This window comes from Triticum dicoccoides, chromosome 4B (genome assembly GCF_002162155.2).
Source record: "Triticum dicoccoides isolate Atlit2015 ecotype Zavitan chromosome 4B, WEW_v2.0, whole genome shotgun sequence".
In the NCBI taxonomy this organism is placed as follows: domain Eukaryota; kingdom Viridiplantae; phylum Streptophyta; class Magnoliopsida; order Poales; family Poaceae; genus Triticum; species Triticum dicoccoides.
The window spans coordinates 77,859,387-77,879,866 of NC_041387.1; the positions used below are offsets into that span (position 1 = coordinate 77,859,387).

General features: G+C 44.7%; 3 protein-coding genes across 3 annotated transcripts; 1 reads left to right on the top strand and 2 right to left on the bottom strand.

Annotated features, from left to right (window-relative positions):
- Positions 1-2,494: 2,494 nt before the first annotated feature.
- LOC119295128 (probable N-acetyl-gamma-glutamyl-phosphate reductase, chloroplastic) lies at positions 2,495-6,822 on the bottom strand. The gene is made up of 15 exons (XM_037573466.1): positions 6,663-6,822; positions 6,480-6,579; positions 5,988-6,050; positions 5,760-5,900; positions 5,355-5,462; positions 5,131-5,217; positions 4,929-4,979; positions 4,770-4,841; positions 4,389-4,508; positions 3,893-3,953; positions 3,721-3,801; positions 3,542-3,621; positions 3,327-3,416; positions 3,077-3,205; positions 2,495-2,978 (listed from the first exon to the last, which is right to left on the bottom strand). The coding sequence occupies exons 2-15, from the start codon at positions 6,534-6,536 to the stop codon at positions 2,871-2,873; spliced, it is 1,248 nt and encodes a 415-aa protein (XP_037429363.1). The 5' UTR covers positions 6,537-6,579; positions 6,663-6,822; the 3' UTR covers positions 2,495-2,870.
- Positions 6,823-9,958: 3,136 nt separating this feature from the next.
- On the bottom strand, positions 9,959-12,961 carry LOC119295129 (transcription termination factor MTERF15, mitochondrial-like). The gene is made up of 2 exons (XM_037573467.1): positions 11,221-12,961; positions 9,959-10,967 (listed from the first exon to the last, which is right to left on the bottom strand). Exon 1 carries the CDS (start codon positions 12,533-12,535, stop codon positions 11,564-11,566), a length of 972 nt encoding a protein of 323 aa, XP_037429364.1. The 5' UTR covers positions 12,536-12,961; the 3' UTR covers positions 9,959-10,967; positions 11,221-11,563.
- A 274-nt stretch (positions 12,962-13,235) lies between these two features.
- Positions 13,236-18,712, top strand: LOC119292530. Its single transcript, XM_037571341.1, has 8 exons — positions 13,236-13,246; positions 14,399-14,491; positions 14,609-15,100; positions 15,242-15,352; positions 15,828-15,989; positions 16,267-16,365; positions 16,505-17,320; positions 17,770-18,712. Exons 3-7 carry the CDS (start codon positions 14,702-14,704, stop codon positions 16,880-16,882), a joined length of 1,149 nt encoding a protein of 382 aa, XP_037427238.1. The 5' UTR covers positions 13,236-13,246; positions 14,399-14,491; positions 14,609-14,701; the 3' UTR covers positions 16,883-17,320; positions 17,770-18,712.
- Positions 18,713-20,480: the final 1,768 nt, after the last annotated feature.

A 20,480-nucleotide genomic window follows, 5' to 3' on the forward strand; every position in this document is an offset into this window, starting at 1 on the left:
CACTTTCAACTGAGAAAAAAGGATAATGGCAAGTCGAACCAAATGATGGAATATTACTGATTGCTTGCATACAGATGTCAATATGATAAATACCCAGGAATACAAATCTCCGATACAATATATTTCATAAGTATTCAATCAATGGTTCTCATTGTGAACAACTTGCTAATTAACTAGTCAAACAATAACATGTATTCCCTCTGTTCCGAATTATAAGACGTTTTGGATATTTCAATATGCACTACATACGGACGGAAATGAGTGAACAAACACACTAAAACGCGTCTATATACATCTGATTCAGAAAAAAGTGAGAACATCTTATAATTCGGAACGGAGGGAGTATCACCTCTGTTCCAAATTATAAGACGTTTTGGATATTTCAATATGGACTACATACAGACTGAAATGAGTGAACAAACACATTAAAATGCGTCTGTATACATCTGATTCAGAAAAAAGTTAGAACATCTTATAATTTGGAACGGAGGGAGTATCACCTCTGTTCCAAATTAGAAGACGTTTTGGATATTTCAATATGGACTACATGCAGACTGAAATGAGTGAACAAACACACTAAAACGCGTCTATATACATCTGATTCAGAAAAAAGTTAGAACATCTTATAATTCAGAATGGAGGGAGTAAGATTTATACATGGAAAGTTTTTACTTATAAATACTAATTTACTGAACTGTATATACATTTACGTAAACAAGTAATGGTGAAGAAAAGTATATTGAACACGTGAAATAGCATCCAAAACAAAGACCTTACCTGCAAAGTCGGTGCTACAAAAAAAGTTTGCTGCAGCCATGCTACAGAAAAGTTAACTAGCTAGTACAGTAACATAACTAAGATGAAACTGAGGTGAAAGGAAAAGGTAAGAGGAACATGCATACTACCCTGAGTCATAAAAGTTCCAGTAGGTTCTCGTGCTGCAGCAAGCATTTGAAACCTATCTATCGCCCTTAGATAATATGAATATTCTCAATAAATATACACTAAAATAACTGCCATAAAACATTCTTTACCTATTCAAGCTCAAGTGGGGAAAATACATTTTGATATTTCCACAGCTATGATATTATCATGAAAATAAAGCAACAGAAAAACATGAAGGCTGGTTTCATTTTATCTTGTAGGTATATCAAATAAGTGTGAAATGCAGACTATAAAGACTTACAATGATCTTGGCTAACCCAAAGCCCATCTGCATTTTACCATTCCCTAAAATACTCCTAAACAAGTTGATTAAAATTTTAAAACAGAAGAACATGTATCATACTTCCATATTTCATATGCATTGTGAATGCAAAAAACTGAGAAGTCAAACAAAACAAAAATACATTAATAAACCAGAGAACGAACCAGAAGTCAGAGAATATGCATAAAGACCTGAAGCCTGAAGGTCAAAGGTTAATAAAGTAGTGCAGAAGTGTTTCCAAGCCTACAACCATTTCAAGTCAAACAGAACATAGCATCTTCGATTAGCACAACCAAAAAAGAAAGCATCAACAATTAATTTTTAACTCAAAATTTTGCTAGGAGGGCCTAGATACATCTCCTAACAAGACCCAGTAGCAAGAAAATTTAAGAATAAGTGGTACTGAAGAACTGAAGAGTTAAGAGCCCTTGAAGAACAATACTCAAAATGACAACTTAATATTCCTATTTCACCATTAGGCTAACCCACCTTAATGCAATGAACAACTTGGACTTATCATTGCAGCCTCCCTCATAGTCATATATTTACCAATTGATATTTTGTAAAGATCGATATATGTACCTATATCTTTGACAAGTTTGTACAGTCGCATCAAATTATTATGTTTTTCTTAGATTTTGCAACATTAACATCAGATTGACCAGTAAAAAAATGACAAAATTATAATATTTGGAGCTATATTTTTTTTATCATCACTCCAGAAAATGAAGAAAGTAATTAAAACTTCTGGTTGAAGAACTACTGAAACCTGACCATACATTTCTAAAACCAATTTAGAAGTTCAGAGTTCATGACAGGCTTGCAGCCCCTAACATATTACATATGTCAAAATAACAAAGATCTATTGTGTGGATAGCACCCAACAGCATAACGAAAGAATCACCCAGACATAGAAGAACAATGGGAAATAAAAATAATAATCTCTGGGCTCCTCTTTCGATGCATCTACACACATTTATCATGTAAATATGAAATCAAATGAACACAAGCAATTCTCAAATAGGCTCCTCTTGAGTCACTACTGCATACGGTACGGGCCACACAAAGTCAACCTTATAGCAAGCCCATTTACATCAACAGAACTAACTGCTGGAGCTTTACCATGGCATTCCAAACAACAGATGGTAACTAATTAAATAGATTCAAAGTTAACTCAGAAATAAATCATGGTATTTTGATAGGCTAGAAAGGACAGAAACACAATTGACCAGTCAGTTGCATTATTGTGGTAAAGTTTAGGATCTGGTCACATTACACAAGATAAAATTTGACAAAGAACTTGAAAACTAATTTATCCTTTAATATTTAAAAGTAACACACTTCTAACTATATCCAATGCTGACAGCAATGGTTGATGTCTCTGAATCGGGTTTTACACTGCTTTATTGATCTCATGACAACAATCCACTATAGGATATAATAGCCTTAGGACTTTCATTACACCAAGCCACTCAGTTCACTCTCTTATTCAACTGCTAATTGTTGCACATCTCTAAATACTACACCAGCACAAACCAAGTTTTGCTGTTGAGCGAGTTTGGTTACACTCCGACATTCAGCTCTTTGCTTCTCAACGGAAAACAGAGATGGGTGCTTAACTCCAAAGCATCATCAAGAAAGAGCACAACAAAGGCACAACATATCAAGGAAATAGGGGCTGATATTGCAGCCCCATATTCTCAGGCAGTCCCATCATCAGATTGAGGTTCTGCACGGCCTGGCCAGATGCTCCTTTCACAAGATTGTCTATCTGCAGTGTTGAAGAACAAGAAAAATAAGGATTTTGCATCTTTAAGTCTGCAACATTTCGCTAACTTTGAGCAACTTATAGATTGATGCAACACTTACGACAGAGATGATGATGGCCCTTCCAGGAATTCTGTCCTCGAAGACATTCATGAAACAGTAATTTGATCCAACAACATGGCGTGTGTGAGGAACATTGCTGCCATTTAACAGCTTGACAAATTCTTCACCCTGAAAAGATGCACACGCAGAATGATGCTAACAAAAGAAAAAGCATTTATGTGGTAAAACTGTAAAATAGGAGAGCTCTCTGCAGATAGATAATTTACTCCACATGGTCAAACAAACAAACCTCATAAGTAGACTTGAGATGCTGATACAAATCACTGACAGTCACTCCAGGTGCCATTTCAACAAACATAGTAGATTGCATCCCACGTTTCTGTTCATCATACAGATAAATGATTTGATTTAACAACTGAACTCCACACATTTCTTATGCCTTTAGTGCAGGTGCAGCACAGAACAAACTGCAGAACCTGGAGTTGTCTTTGAGTATGTGCTTACCATGCAGATAAGATTTGGAGTGAAGCTGATAGTAACTTTGGATTCTGCAGCCTCTGACAATCCTTGTTCAACCTCAGGAACTGAAATGGTTTTATCTCATTGTCAGTAAGGCCATACTAAAGCCACTTTACCAAAGGAGAACAAATGTCAGACTTGAGATGTTTGGAAAAAAGGGTTACCATGACGGTGGCCTTTTATTCCATAAGCATGAATGCCTTCAGCTATCTCGGTGTAAAGATTTGCTTCCTTAGCTCCACGTCCTAAAGAAATACATGTCATGGGGAGCATTTCGGTTATTGATCCAGTCATTACAAGCTTATATTTTGAAGTCATCGTATCTTCAAAAAATACCTGCCCCGGTAACCCCAGATTTTGCATCAATTATTATATTGCTCAGCTTGATCAGTTTTGCCTGCAAGGTAAAATAAAATATGGTTAGAACCTCTGATCCTGTTCTGAATCCCATGTTGAGACAAGGTATGTCCATAACCTAGATACTAAGAAGACTACTACCTCCGTTCCAAATTATAAGATGTTCTAACTTTTTTCTGAATGTATATTTGTGTGTTTGCTCACTCATTTCAATCCATATGTAGTCCATATTGAAATATCCAAAACATTTTACAATTTGGAATGGAGGTAATATTAAACTGATGACATTTTTAAATTTACATAAAGGAGCGTGCCTTAGAGGCAGAATATTTTGACAAATCTACTTCCTTTGCTACAGAAAATGGAGATTCTTTGTACATTTGTAAATATATCACACGAGTGGGGGCTATTGAGTCTAAACTTGTGTTGCTTTGATCAAAGAATGGGAGGACTAAGAACTTTTATTGATTCTAACCTTTATTAGAGGAACAAGAGGGAGCTGAATAGACGTGGGATAACATCCCGGGTTGGCAACAAGCCGTGCATTTCTTATTTCATCTCGAAGAACCTCCGTCAAACCATAAACAGCCTCTTCCTGAATATAAAGATACACAGAACACAAAGGAAATGAGTTCATAACAAACACACAGAGAGGAGTAAAAAACATCATAGGCTACAAAGGAATCTAACTGAAGCCCCAAATGTAATATACAAAGAAATCGATGGAACATGTCAATAGGAATCCAAGTTGGTAATTAAATGTCGAAACTGGAACTTCAGAACTTGGTAGCTTCAAAATTTGTGTGACCAATGGCTGGTATATTAAAAATCTGTAGGGTATAGTAGTCAAGAAAACCTGAAGTTCTGGTGCCCTATGAGCATGGCCATACCACTCAGCATACTCATTGATGTCACGCAATCGGAAATCCTGCAAGCATGGTAAGTCAGAATGATTGGATGTTCAATAGCAACCGAGGACCTATGCAGATAAAGCATGAGTTTGTGTAGAGCATACCGCAGAGAGATCAACAATCTTCAGTTGCTTGGGTAAACCTTTAATAATTTCCTGATAAAAAACTTGCAATCAGACATTGCTCTAAGTGTGTCCAGTACAAAATCTGATCTCCCAATTGACAGCAGAGCATATAACTGGATTCCTTCATAAGTTCAGCAATTGATAGAAAATATCTCAGAAAAAGTATGATGAAGATACCAACCTGTGTTGTTCCATGCGGCAAGCAACAAAAAACAGCATCAACATCTGAAAAATCTGCATCTTTAATTGCAACTAAATTTGGCAGGTCCTGCAATATTAAAAGAGGATCAACATATGGCAACACAAATGCATATACAGAAATGTGCTACTGCTGAAAGGTTCAGCTAATTCTTGATGCACAAGAATGACGCATCAAATGTGGAGGAAGTGAAGAGAAGTTCTTACCTGTGTTATCAAGTGAGGAAATACAGATCCAAACTGTTCACCGGCTTTCCTATCTGCGGTCATCACTGTGATGCGGAACTGAGGGTGGTTTGCTAGAAGCCGCACAATCTGTTGGCAAAAATGTACCATGCCACATTAGTAACTGAACCGAAAAAGGATCAAAATATCGGAATACTAGCAACGGAATGTTGCATCGGAAAAGCAAAAAAAGATAAGTGCATAGGAGTAAAGGTGGATTGGCTTGTTGGGTTTGCGACTAAACTAATCCCACCCTGCCAGATTTTTGGTAATAATGGCCAAGAATGTGCCCCTTGTTTACATGTTTGCCGGGTGAAACAATCTACCACTAGACCTGGATGATAAGCAGTCAACACAAATGGAAAATGACAGGGAAAAAAGAACAACCTCAGCCCCAGTATAACCGCTGGCTCCTAGCACTGCAATGCGTACTTCCTCCCCTGATTGAACTGCTGGTGTCTTGGGAGAGTACTGTTTTTGTGGTGAAGAAGCAATGGATGCCCTCACACAGACTGAAGAGCGTCCAACCTTTAATGTAGACATTTTTTTAGTATGTGGAGTACGACAGTAAACAAAGAAATCTTTATTAGGAAAATAAGAGGGAATAAAACTCACCTTAGGAGTTGTTTTGAGCTTGACCACACCGCATGGCTTGAAAGTAGATCCAAGGACTCCATTCTACACGTGAAATAAGAAATCACCTCAGCGCTTAAGTTAAAAAATAAGCAATTTCATGACGAAACAGGATGCAATTGCTGGAACAATGCAACAGTTGGGTCAAAGGACCACCCGTTATGACTAATTCACCCACTCTAAGGTACAGTTCATGTTCCCATTTAAGAGATGTCATCATACCATTCTCAGACACTTCAGTTAGCAAATTCAAAATTGCTTACCACTACCGCCTACCGAAGCAACCATTTTTGCTAAAACGTTAGTTCGATGTAATTTCCATGGAGTTCGGGCATATCAGCATATGTTTATTATACAGTACAGCTAATCGGGTTCAACTACAGGTGAGAGCCAATACATGGCCCCATTCAATTCCCAAGCAATCAGAGCTTGCACGGGATAGAAAGTAAGGGGAAAAAAAGGAGCGGGCGTCACCTTGGGGGCCAATCCGGCGCGCGCCGGAGCCGCACCACCGAGTGCCGTCGATCCCATGTCCGCTACGGGGTGCAGTCGGGCTCGCCGGCGTCGCGGAGGGCTGGCAAATCGAGATTGACGGGAGTCAGCTGAGAGCGAGAGTTACAGGAAGTGTGAGGAAGCTGTGGGAGCGTATAAATGCACCTCGTGGAGAAAGGGAAGGGGGGCCGGTCGCTGTGGGTGCGCTGGGGACGGCGACGGCGGCGGCGGCTACGGGCTTGGTTGGTGGTCGCGGCGCCGTTCCTCGCGGTCGTGGATTGGGTAGGTGGACCTGGGGGGTCTGGTGGGCCGGAGGGGGCGGGGCTGAGGGCACGTACCTTTCTACTAGCCTCGTGGGAACGGAACTGTTTGTTCCTGGAGTGACCTGTATGGCATTGTTTGGGCAGCACCGGGGCCGAGCCCAGCAGTGCGGGTAGGGGAAGCGGAGGTCGAGCGCCCTCCTCGCCCAGCTGCAGCAACGGGGGAGGGTTCCTAGCCGGGGGAGTCGGGTGACGGAGCAATCGCGGTGGGGGACGGCGCGTGGCGCGCCCGGCCGGAGGAGACGAGAGGCGGGGCTGGAGTGCGGCGGCGCGGCTATGCTGGAAGCGTGCTGCGGCGTATGTGTCACGCACGTATGCCTGACTAAACCCAAAGTCTGGCTCCGCACACACACCTTGAACGTCCGGACGGACGCTAAGAGCAACTTCAATGGGGCGATCCATTTCATTCGCCCGCGTCTATTTAGATTGGTGTGGACATAAAAGACGGCCCAACGCGCCGACCCAAACGGATGCGCGTCCGCTTTCGTCCGTCTGCCGACCCATTCTCGGCCCATTTTTTAGCCGGATTTGCGTCGGCGCGGACACAAAACGGATGCGCGCGCGCCCTCTCTCCTCTCCGCGCGTGCACAACCTTCACCGCCGGCTTCGTGACCAACGCCGCCGGCCATTTTTTCCGATAAAAAAGGATATATAGATAGTTCTTGCGTACACAGATAAAAGAAAAGATCAACTACTCGTCGCTTTTCGATTCTGACTCGGTAATGTCCTCCTCCGACGTCTGAATATAGGCGTCATCAGCGTGCTCGTCCGCGAAGTCCTACCCCGATGTTTCTCGCAGCCTCAGTCTTATTTGAGCGGTCAGCTTTCGCGTACGCTTGCCCTCCCGATAGGCGGCTCGCTCCGTCCTCCTCTGCTCATAGAACTGACGTTCGTCGACGATGTCCTGCGGGAAGCGTTCGCGCCACACCAGCAAGGCTTGCACGTCCTGTGGGGATCCTCGTCGGTGAAAAGCCGCGGGAGAGGCGTCAGATCCTGCGCCCGCTGGCTCGACACGTCGGGAAAATTCATTTCCCGTCTCGGCCGCCGGAGGCGGCACGCCGCCGCGTCGTACGTGCGGGCCGCCTGCTCAGCGGTGTCGAAGGTGCCGAGGATGAGCCGTTTCTCGTCAAACAAGATCTCAGCGGAGAAGGTGACGGAGGGGCGCTCGCGGACTCCGCGGAAATCCGAAGCGTCAAGTATGCGCATCGACATGGTGGCGCACAGGCGGCGAGGCTAGTGAGAAGGGGCAAGACGAGTGGGCGGCGGTGGCGGACTGACTGCGGAGGGAGCGCCACCTTTATAACGAGCGCCGGCCGTGGCGCGCCAAAATACGCGCGCGAACATTTCCCACGCTCTGGAGCGCCAAAGCCAGCGCGCTAGGCCAAACTTCCCCCGCGCGCGCCAACCTTTCCCGCGCGCTGGCATGGCCGCTGGCATGATCTAAAACGCGCGCGGTCATGAAATGGGTCGGCGCGTTGGGCGCGCTGCCGACCCAAATCTAAAAGAGGGCGGACGACGGGCGGACGGCCGACCCAAACGGACAAAAAGCGGACAAATGCGCCGTCCGTTTGGGTCGGCCCGTTGGAGTTGCTCTAACGCCGTCACATGTCTCTGTCTTTCTGACAACACCACAACAGCCATAAAAAATTACAATAAAATGACTCACCTTCATGCTCGAGCTTGACACGGCTTCAACGCTGACATGCAACTTTGCGGACCTTCAAGGTGGCTCGTTAATAGAGGCGAAATATATTAGCCGAAATTATTGCCGTTGAACAATTAAACCGGGGCAACATCCTGGACACGTCATCGAACTCCAGATTTGGCTCCCCCGCAAGACTAAAACGTCGGAGGAGGAAACCAGGCGTGCCTGCCACGAACCTAGCACAAGATCCACCATCTTTCATATGCCGCCAATACATACCACAATCTGCATCCGCTCCTGAACTACATTCCAAGCTCCGCGCTAGCGTTGGAGCAAACGTCGTCGCAACGATGAAGCCCGAGAAAATAGGTCCACCATGAGAATGCCGCCGTCAACAAAATCCCGAAACTATGTGATCTGCATCAACAACCTGGAGAGACGTGGAGAGGGGTGCTTTTAGAAGATCTGGGTCGTTTCCGAAAAATGTACTAGTATGCTACAACCAACGGACTTCCAATGTTGGAAAAACTGCACCTACGTAAATGCACGGCTATGGAAGCACTAGCATGTACTCTCTCCATTCCATAACATAAGATCATTTTGCAAGCTTACTCATAAATACTTTCTCATTAAAAATATGAATGAGGTGATCACTTGTTGGTTTCATTGAGCTGGTGCAGAGTGCGGTTCAAGGCTCCCCAACGACATTATTTTTGTCTCTAATTTTTGTAAACCAAATTGACCTATGAGGTTTCGATGGATGAGGAAGATTGAGATGGAATGAGGAGTGAACGCAGTTCAAACCCAGGGTCCAATGGAGGACGTCATCACCATCAACTTCATGTCTTCTTTGGTTCATATATGATAGAAATAAAAAAAAGGCAGCCCGGCGCACATAGCTTCTGTTTGCACATGGTCCAACCATTTTGGGTTTATAGTACACAGTTTTATCATATATTTTTGCAAGAGGCTATTTTCAATACTCAACCCATGACCTCATGGTCGCAGGGCAACAACTTTACCGCTACGCCAAGGCTCCCCTTCAAGATAGGAATATTATACCTTCCTCAAAAAAAAAGATAGGAATATTATACGAATAGAAAATCATAAGAAGTGAGATGACATGTATCTCAATTCCTATAAAAAAATGCCATTTGATCCATAGAGTAGTAATGTTATTTTCCTTCAAAATATGAAAGACTGGTTCCTATCTACGTAGGAATAGAAATCCATTTCTACAAACAAAAGGGATTCGAAGGATTTTTTTTTCCCTTTGAAAATCATATCCTATAGAATTCCTATAAAGGTTCTACAAACCTACAAAGCAAAGGAGACCTAAAGGATTTTTCCTATAGAATCATATCTTGTAGAATTCCTACAAAATTCCTCCAAATCAAAGGAGGCTTACTTTCCGGCAGCTCCATTTTGTTTCATTAATTATTGCGCGGTAAAAAGGAAAACCTCCACACTTGACAAAAGAAGAAGATCCATGTTCATTGCACATGAGGTTATAGCTTGAGAACTTTACATCGGACAGATTCCGTACTTGATACACGCATAAAACAGCATAATGCAAAAATCACCATGGCTATAAACAGTACAGAAAGCTTCCTCATCCCTCCACCTTTACTTCTGCAGAAGCGCAGATATGACTACTCTCTAAATGCTATGATGACTTACGAAGATAATGAATTATTTCGCTTTTATAGCAGCTTATCACAGAACAAAACATTTATGGTGAAAAATTGACCACGATGGCATGTTGTGTAGCTCACCAATCAGAAGTTCGAATCCCCCTAGTGTTTCCTTAAAGCAGCAACGCATCAACAAACTATCTTTCCTTGAATGTGAAGTAAGGACATCTTTCAATGTGCCAATGGGTTCAACAATAAGCTTTCAGCAAGCTAATATTCTTCGAAGGGTAAAACTGTACCCAAACCAGAGTCTTCATACAACAGGACATTGCCAATGTAATAACCAGAAATACAAAATTAAATAAATAATATACTTTATGTCATAGATCACAAAAAGATCAACTTCTAAACGCAAAACTGAAAATTTCCACGGACAAAAAAAGTATTAAATGAGTACACTATTATTGATATTGTGCATTGAGGACAATGAGCACTACGACAGATAGAACCAGAGGTCAGCTTTTGCGATTCAAAATAACCAAGAGTCATATCTCCTCTATTTATATCTACGGGGAATGGCAACAATCAGCTTGGCATTTCCTATGAAATAAATAATCTAATAGAGAAAGAGTTAGGATCTATAGCAGATTAGGTGGAGAGAGTGTCACAGATACAAGTTAGGAAGCATGACCATTTTACAAATCCTACATCCTCTGTGCTAAACAGATAATGCAAGAACCAGCAACAAAATCATACTACCTGAGTACCTGTGATTTTTTCCCTCACTTCTAATGACAATATTAAAACTGTGTATTAGCCTCGCTGCTGTTCTCTTCTTCCAGATCCATCACCTTTTGCTATCATCTGCCATCTTCGTACACAAATTCCAAGCAAAACAACACACATTATGTCATCTGCTTATTCATTCAGTTTGATTTTGCGAAAACTTCAGGTGAAAAATTAGCCGCCTATCTAATTTGTATCACAATAACCTTTATCCAAGAAGACCACACAAGTTCACAAGTCTTCCAACATTAATAATCATTTTGGCAACCTATCGAGTATTTTTTTCCCTGATGATCATTGATTACTCAAAATATAGAAAGAATGACTGCCTCTGTTACCTATTTGTTGGTAACTTGAGATGAGCCTTCCATAAGTTGCCAGATTTCATCAAACAATTATCTTGTTTGCTTCCTGATGAGACCAGCTCTGATCACCATATCATGATGGGGTCATTATAATTGACCTCAACCTTAAGCTAGGAGCCTAGGGCTCGATTTACTTATCTTGCAGATTCCAATCGGTTCCATGTTTGATCAGCACAGATGACATTTTGCTGGCAGAATGCACTGCAATTCAAACATACGCTTTCACAATACGAACCACATTGTTACCACCACAAATATCCCCAGAATCATGAGCAGCCCAATTCAAAATCGGTAGCAGTTGGTGTTCTGAACAGAGCTAATGAAGTGATTCAACAACCAACTTCATGTCCTTCACATTCTCCTCAGTGATCTCATACTTCGCCGGTTTAAACAGCTTCCACAACCCCACCGGATGCTGCCACCTCACCTCATCCTTTTTCTCCCTGACTAGGCCCCCGAAAATCCTCTCGCACTCCGGGTATGGCTTCACGAACAGATTGTAGAACTTGAGGCGGCTGAATCTCACATAATGCTTCATCTCAATGGGGTCCCCAAGCCCACCCACCGACGCCAAATACTCCACTACATTGTGCCGTGGGATGATCGACCTGTCGAGATTTATCCCCAAGAACTCTGGGTACTCCACCAGCCAACCAATCTCAAACCCCATCCTGCCCACCAAGAACTCCACCTTCCTCTCCACATCGTCCAGGCTATATAAAATTGCCCGAGGCTCAACGGAGATCACCCTCAGCGCGTCACGCCGGCTCAGCCCGCGCTCGTGCAGGAGCTCTACCCGCCGCCTCGCGGCTATTGCGGCGCTGAGCACGCCGTGAGAGAGGACCTGGTCCTTGATGGGCGCCCGGCAGCGGAGCTCGTCTAGGAGCTCGACAAGGCGGGACGGCTCGCCCGGCTCCATGGAGAGGAGTCCGTCGGGGTCGGACCCGAGAGCTTTCCTGATCTCGCCCGCCGGGAGGCGCAGGCCACGAAGTTCTTGGAGAAGGTGTTCCAGACGGTGGGTGTTAGGGATGCGGCCGAGCAGGGAGGTGGCCTCGGCGGTGGTGAGGCCGGCCGCGCGGTGGAGAAGTCGGTGCAGGTCTGCGGTGGCGGCGGCTCGTGGGCGTTGTTGCGTTTGCGTGGGCTGGGTGGTTGCTGCGGGGTCACCGAGGATGCGTTGGATGCGGAGGAGCTCGCGGAGGTCGTGAGGTGAGGCGGAGGTGGAAAGGGGATTGGAGTGGTGGAGAGAGCGGGGGAGGCGGTGGTGAAGGGCCCGTAGAGCGGAAGCCATGGCGATGGCGGCGGCAGGCGGCAGGCGGCGGCGACGGAGATGACCACGGTTCGGATTTCCGAGTGGAAATTGAGAAATCTGACCTCGTTTTGGTTGAGTGGCCTGTATGGCACTGGTCAGGGCTCGGGACGCAGAAGAGGAGCCCCGGGACGGAGCCCAGCAGTGGAGGTGGGGGTAGGAGGCGGAGGTCGAGCGCCGCCTCGCCCTGCTCCGGCAACGAGGAGGGCGCCGCCGCGTTTAGACTGGGTTCCTCTGACGAACCAGGGAGGAGGGGATCCGGATCGCACGCGTTTCTTTTTCGGAAACGCTATCGCCCACGCGGAATCTTGCAGGAAAAGTTTGATTCTGTGGGTCATGTAGGACAAATCGCGTGTGTGACGTGTAAGGAAGTTTGTCCGCACGCTGTTTTTCCTCTGAAATCAGCGATTGCGAGTCGGGGCGTGCGGCGGAACTGCCGTTGCGCCCGCACGCCACGCCCGACTTCGGTTGCCGTCTCCCACGTCTCGCCACTTCGCTCTTCCCTCGCGGTTCAGTTACTCCCCTCCCCATTCATTACTCCCCAACCCACCCATCCACACCAGTTGCATTCGATTGAGGGGAAACTGAGAGGAGAAGGCGACGACGGCGGCGGCGGAAGAGTCGACCGCATTCGCGGCCGTTGGTGGGGCTCGCCGAACCGGAGCATCGTCGCCGGAGAGCCACATATTGAAGGTAAGGCTCCCTCCCGTGCTCACATTCCTGCCTGCGATTTCCGCCCCCTCCCTCCGTGGTCAATTTTTGCTCGAGTTTCCTCGAGATTCCGGCCGATTCGCGGTGCTCCGGCGTCCCCGTCGGCGGTGGAGTCGCGTGCTTGCCATTTAGGGTGGCATTGCGCAGTTTTGTCGCCGTCGCGGTGTCACAAATATGCTTTCCATGTGGCAACTAATTTTGTGAACACACTATGGCTGTTGCCATGCCATATGCAGGACAATGGCACATTCACTGTACAATAGACTCAGTTTGCGTTTGCCATGCTGGCTTGTGATATCTGAACATATTTTGACTGTATTACATGGCAACTCATTTTTATGTGAGGTTAGTGTGTGAGTTGCCACATTACATGTTGTGCAGTGGAAGTTGTCTGCCCTTTTTTCAAGTGCCTTGTGTTTAACATGGCAACTTGAACCTAGTACATTTGCTGCTTGTGAATACATGGCAATCATTTTTATATGAGGACAGGGTGTGAGTTGCCACATTACATATTGTGCAGTAGAAGTTGTCCGCCCTTTTCTTGGAGTGCATTATGTTTAACATGGCAACTTGAACCTAGTACATTTGCTGTTTGTGAATACATGGCAACATATGAGGCCAGGGTGTGAGTTGCCACATTATATGTTTTGTGCAGTGAAAGATGTCTGCCCTTTTTTGGAGTGCCTTGTGCTAACATGGTAACTTGAACATTTTTAAATTGCCTTACGATCTGCACATTTTTTATGAAGCCAATGTGTTTAGTTGCCACATTTCATGTTGGACAGTCCTAGGGGGTGGGTATTCCTATGATCTGCCTCATTTGCCACTTTCAAACGAGCCAATATAGCAAGAAGATTCTACTAGCTGGCAACTACTTCCTTCAGAAGCACATACACGTCCAGTTGCCATGTTTCTGTAATTGTTTTTCCATTTTGATTATTTTTCTGCCTTTTTGTGCATGTTCATCACATGGCAATTACTATCCTCTTCAAATGCTTAAACTTCGGGCCAACCATTTGAGTTTTCATTTTTTGTTCATCGAAGATATCGAGTGAAGTTACTTTATGCATTTCTTTCTATATCCGTCGGATGTGTTTTCATTTCACCCTAACGTGTGTTTTGTTCTTACCTTAGCACAATGGCTCGCGACGACCATCAAGATATGAGGACTTCATTGATTTACTGCAACAGAATCGCCCGACTGGTCGGACAAAAGATGACGATGAGGTCACTTTTCCACCCCCATATGTTTTAATGTCAGATTGAGTTTTCAATCTTCCGTTAGAAACTAAATTTTCACGACACTGAAAGATGCCAACAAATGATCCTTTTTCTGTTATGCAGAAGAAGAAAAGTTATCGCAATAGGGCTTCGCAAGAACGCCTGACTATATTGACCGACGGATTCACTGATGAGCAAAAGGGAGCTGCCGGTGAGATGGGGATGCAGGCTTTGATGGATGTTCGGTGCAAGAACCTAGTGAACCCTGTATGCGACTGGCTCAGTGAGATTTATGATCCTGCCTCCAGGGAATTTGTGATTCCAGGACGTGGAAGACTGCCTTTGTATGAGGAATCCGTGTTCTGCACTTTGGGTGTGCCCCGTGGAGAAATCAAAGTCCCGTATGAGGTGAATAATAAGATCGAGGAAGCCTTATTCGCCCGTTTGTTTCCTGGGATGGCATCCATGCCGAATACGACTATGCTGGCAACTTTGCTGGAGGGCATGAAAACCCATGGCGAGATTTTTAAGATGAAGCTCCTCATGTACATGATCTCAACTGTTTTTGTGCCTGCCACATCTCTTCGCCCAAGCAACAAGTGCTTCCCCATCCTGGTGAATGCTCTATCTCTACTTCTTTCTTCCTTCAATCTTTTGATTTTGATGTCATCTGGAAGCTAGTCACTTCCAGTTTTTTTATGCTTTCATTTGAATGCTGATGGAGCAACTTTTTATCCTGAAATTTGTGTTGTGCAGGCGAAGCTGAAAGATGTGAAGAAAATAAATTGGTGTAAATTCATCGCTGACTTCCTGCATGATGCATTCTCAAACAAGATGTACCAGAAGGGTTGTCGCTTGCACTTAATGGTATTTTCCCATACTCTTTTGCAAATACGCTTACCACGGTTCAATGTTTTTCCAAATCAACATGGCAGTTGTTTGATAAGTGTGAACCGTACAAGATCGTGCATGGCAACCCTTTGTTTTCATTGTTTATGTGAATTGTTTACATGTGAAAGTGACTTTTGTTTGATCCATGGCATTTGTAGTTGCTGCCTACAAGGCAATAACATTTTTCAACAACACAAAAAAAGTATTCATTTCATACATCTACTCTCTGCTGTACAATTTGCATGGCAACCATGATGTTGAGCTTGTGGCAGCTACCAGCATAACAAGATGGCAACTGCCAACACATCATGATGGCAACTAACACAGATAGATGGCAAATCTTTTTCCTTCATCCCCTTAAACTTGATGACTGAAGGAATCTACATTAGCTTCTTTTTCAACATAGCATGATGGCAACTGACATATTTTTCTTTTTTATTACGTATACCAGCTCATGTATGTCGATTGTCTTGATCTGTCCACCATTGACTTTACTGGGATAGGAGGCCCGCCGCCTCCACAGAAGTTTGCTGTCTCTGCGTGGACGTATAATGCTATCAAGGTTGTGCTTGCCGCAGACAAGATAACTGATACGAAATATGGGAAACTGCAGGTTAGTTCTGCCTCCTTTCTTGCACGACATTCTTCAATTTCGATGCTGCATAACATATAAAAAAAATCCCCATACGGCAACCATCTGTGGCTAACAAGAGATAAATACCTTGTTAGCCATGGCCGTCTGCACATGGCACCCATGTCTGACCCCACATGGGAACTCCGCCATCCGTGTCAAAACTTCTTCTTTTCCCCTCTTTTTTGCAATACATGCATTGTTAGTCATTGTTCCTTATTTTCTCTCACACATCTTAGTTGTTTTTGCTGATTTCCAGTTGATGGCCAAGCATGCTATAGACTACAGTGTGTTTGATGGGCCTCAAAACTTTGGCAAGTGGATGGATGTGCATTCAGCTCCATCTTGTCCTGTTAAGGTAATCAAGGATGTTTATTTTTGTTTTTTGATTTTTTTTCTTTTTTTTGATATATCTCTATGGTTGTTTTGGTTTATTTGTTCTTACGCACGTGACTCTAATATGTTTTGGTTACTGTTACTTTTTGTTTCGTGCTCAGGCGAGGGCACCAGTTGAGCATCTAGTTGGGCGGTTTGCTTCCGGCATGACCAACTTGCTCGGGAAGTTGGTTGAGGGTTGGACGACACTTAATGGCTCTGACAGCGAAGCGGTTGCGAGGCAGTTCACACCATTTGTTGGAGAACGAACACATCGGCCAACTGGTTGCCATGACCGGTACGACTACAACAGCTCCCAGGAGCTCCCTGACACGCAAGATGAACTAGATGGAGATGATGGTCTCGACAAGGGCGATGATGACGACATGGAGAATGTGAAACATGAAACCGATGACGATGAACATGTTGAAGTTCGTGTAGGTGGTAAGAAGGACAAGGCTGCACCAGATGTCCCCCCACCGGAGAAAGTCATTGAATAGACAGTTGCGAGAGACAAGGGGGTGTCGCCCTCAAAGAGGGGCAGGGTTCCAGAGGATGTTGGACAGGGCTCTGTTGGCAAGAGGTCTAGGACCGATCCCATAGTTGCTAGGAGGAGGTTCGACATCTATTTAGTGTTTTGTTTGTCTCTTCTTTTTAACAGACCGACCCTCTTTTCATTGTTTGCTAAGCGCGGCATGATTTTTGTGTCTCACACTTTGTACCCCTTTTTGCCATTTTTTCCACTACAGCGAGGCGACAGCTGGTGGACGAGTAGTTAACAAGAAACAAGCACCAACGCCAACCCGTGTTTCTGCTCGATTGAACAAGGGTGCTCCCACTGCTGGTGACACCACTTCCACTAGGTCGTCTCCTCGTACATTGACGTCCAACACCGGGGATCCTGTCGTGTTGGAAGACTTGAGGAAGACAATCAAGAAGTAGGTTCTCCCTGTTTTTTTATTATCATAGTGCTATTTTTTTGCTTGATGCATTCTAGATCATACACAACTTTTTTAGTTGATACATTTATGCGGCAACTACCCGTCTGCTTTTCAATGCAGCTGTTCAGCTTGCCACATGGGCTACTGCCATCAGTCCCACATGGCAACTACTTTTTTTTCTCATGATTTATTTTTTGCCGCATGGCAACTCCTGTTTGTTCTGCATGGCAATTGCTAACTAGGCCACATGGCAATTCTTATTCCACTCATATGGCAACTAGCAGCTCTCCACTGGCTTCCACCCCCTACATTTGTCTTGTGTGCTCATCCATATCTTGTTCTCAAATGGCAGCTCTAGCACATCACACATTTTTTCATTTTTTAAGATGACTACCATGGCAACTATTTTGTTCAAAGTTTTATACTCTTCATGTGCTTTCTTGCAGGGTGAAGAAGACTACTACACGCGTGACCAAGCAGAACCCTAGAGACCCACTCGAACGCATTCATTCAAAGCTGTCGACAAGTGGCAACTCAAATGTTCATGAGGCGCTAGTCGAGAAAACTGTTGCTGCACCGTCCACTGTTCCCACTAGCTCTGATGCAAGCGGTCGACCATCTCCACGCGGTTGCAGATGTGCAGGCTACAACAACAGGCATCTGTACATCTGGGAGTGATGAGTCAGTATCTGCCAGGACTGCTGAGATATTGCCCACTCTGCTAGCAATGAGGGATGCTGCTGTGACCCATGCCACTCGATAAGCAAGTGTTGAAGTGGACGCTCCCGAGATCAACCTAAGCAAGGAAGATCCCCGCTCATCTGATACGGATTCCAAGCGCATGGCTGCTGGTACTTATGCGTCCACAAAAGAAGGGGCCGTGGTGACAATTCAGAATGATATGCCATCCACAGGTGAGACTCATGGCACAACATCTTCAGCTTCTGGTGGTCCAGAGGTTACTACGACGACCGTTGCGCGAGCTGGTCTTCCACCTAGGCGTCGTAGCCCCCGCAAGCAACCCGTAGACATACCCAATGCACCAGATGTAGCTAGGAGCAGCAGAGATGACTCTGATTATGTGCCTGCTTCCACACTGTTCCCACCACCTGCCAAAAGCAATGTTATGGAGAAAACAGAAGTCCGGAGTACAACTGACGCACGTAGCAAGCCAGGCACGACTGACGGAGGTGAACGTCCGGAGCAGACCGCGTCTTTCACCGTCGTGGAGAACCCCAGCTTAAATCTGCACACTTCGAAGCTCCTAGTCAACATTGGTGTCCCGTACAACCCAAACAAGAAGATTGGCAAGAATGTTGTGAATGATACCGGTGGCAGCACGCCCCACCCTGCTAATAAGCCTGATGATACTGCAACAGATGAGGCAGCAATGTTTGTTGATCTGTCACCCCTGGATTCTGCCAAGCAACTTGTTCGGGATTCGGCTGGTAGGGAGGAGAGGCACCCAATGGCCTTCACCCCACCGAGCTGTAGCCTTGGCATTGATCGCAGTCAAGATGAACCAGTGGTGCAAGATCCTCCACCAGTTGCCTTTGCTTTCCCGGCAGGCATGGCCCCAATGATGGCGCAGCCAATGGCTGGTGGCAGGAAGGCTGTGAAGTTTGTAGAGCCGATAGTGCAAGGTACATTTTTTTGTGTGTTTATCATTATTTTTTCTACATTTTTTTAGTCTGACGTTTGTCACAAGCTTTTTTTGGTTTGTCACTGGTGATGGCAAATCTCATCTGATGTACATGGCAACTGGAGTTGCTGCAACATGGCACCTACAGTTGTTGCCACGTTGCAATTCCATTCGCCAAGCACATGGCAACTGGAGTTGTTGCAACATGGCAACTTCAGTTAAATGTACTTGGCAACTGCAGTTGTTGCCACATGGCAACTACAATGCACTATACAAGGCAACTAGAGTTGTCTCCACATGGCAACTCACTATTTTTGCACCTACATTTCATATTCTGCATCCTTTTTTAACGTGCCTGCTGAGTCGGTATCCGAGGATACCATTAGAAGTGCCACCCCTGGATCTGTGAGGCAGCATAGGGTAGTTCACGCACCCCCCGCGGATGACTATGAGCCCGAAGTCAAGGCCACAAAGGAGCAGAACCATCTTTATGATATTGTCAAGCGTTTTGGAAACGCGCGGTGCTGAAAGCGTAACGTCCACACCACATAACCCCTCACTGGCTTTTCTTTTATTTTTTTCCTTTGCTATTCCAGCCATGCTTTTATTTATGTTTTATTTTTTATTTTAATTAGTAGACATGATTCTTTCATGTTATATCATTTTCATACAGCTCATGTTTTGACAGAACCAAAATCATACAATGTGACGCGACGTACATCGACCTGGGTGATCTTGCCGAGTCTGTGAGGCCACTTGGTAAAATGTCGAAGAATATAGTTGTGTGTGGGATTGACTTTATCAACAAGCATATGGATATTTGTCCCGACGAAACGATCATGCAGTACAGTGTGACCTGCAAAATATGGGATGGTGACTTCCACCATAAAATCACGAGGAAGCATTTTGCTGCGCATGGTGAATTCAAGCTCACAATGAAGAAATGTGTGAGTGTTCCTTCTTGTTTGCACATTTTTTCTCACATAGTATGTTTTGTCAGTAGCTATGCTTCACATGTGGGCTACACACTGTTTTGTGACACATGTTTCATGTGGCAACAGCTGCCATGTAAAATAAGTTTGACTGATTTTAATGCAACTTATGTGGCAACTTCAATTAAAATACTGGGCAACTTTGTTCATACATGGATGGAAACTTCTTTTAATTACACATGGCAAAAAAATTCTCCGTGGGCATATTTTTGGACACTTGCTGCTTTGTCATTCATGTACCTCTTACTGCATCCGGCAATATCTTTACATATCATTTTGCCAACTACATCATTGCTGTTTTTGATGTGAACTCTGCTTTTTCTTTTCCTTTATTTTACTTGCAGGTACTGTTTCCCATGTTCTAGGAGCTTGCACCACATGACCCACATGACAAGTGTGTTCACCACTACGCGATTTGCCTTGACCTGAAGAACCAACGATTTGAGGTGCTTGATTCAATGCGTTCAGAAGCTGATGCAGACCTTACTACATGATAAATCTCCAACGTATCTATAATTTATGA

Excerpts from the sequence above, each read along its gene's own strand:
- LOC119295128 (XM_037573466.1), bottom strand. The coding sequence starts at position 6,536 with ATGGGATCGACGGCACTCGGTGGTGCGGCTCCGGCGCGCGCCGGATTG. Across the intron at positions 5,901-5,987 it reads AGCTCAAAACAACTCCTAAG|GTTGGACGCTCTTCAGTCTG; the intron begins GTGAGTTTTATT and ends TCTACATTAAAG. Across the intron at positions 4,842-4,928 it reads AGATTGTTGATCTCTCTGCG|GATTTCCGATTGCGTGACAT; the intron begins GTATGCTCTACA and ends CCATGCTTGCAG.
- LOC119295129 (XM_037573467.1), bottom strand. The coding sequence starts at position 12,535 with ATGGCTTCCGCTCTACGGGCCCTTCACCACCGCCTCCCCCGCTCTCTC.
- LOC119292530 (XM_037571341.1), top strand. The coding sequence starts at position 14,702 with ATGGGGATGCAGGCTTTGATGGATGTTCGGTGCAAGAACCTAGTGAAC. Across the intron at positions 15,101-15,241 it reads ACAAGTGCTTCCCCATCCTG|GCGAAGCTGAAAGATGTGAA; the intron begins GTGAATGCTCTA and ends TGTGTTGTGCAG. Across the intron at positions 15,990-16,266 it reads CGAAATATGGGAAACTGCAG|TTGATGGCCAAGCATGCTAT; the intron begins GTTAGTTCTGCC and ends GCTGATTTCCAG.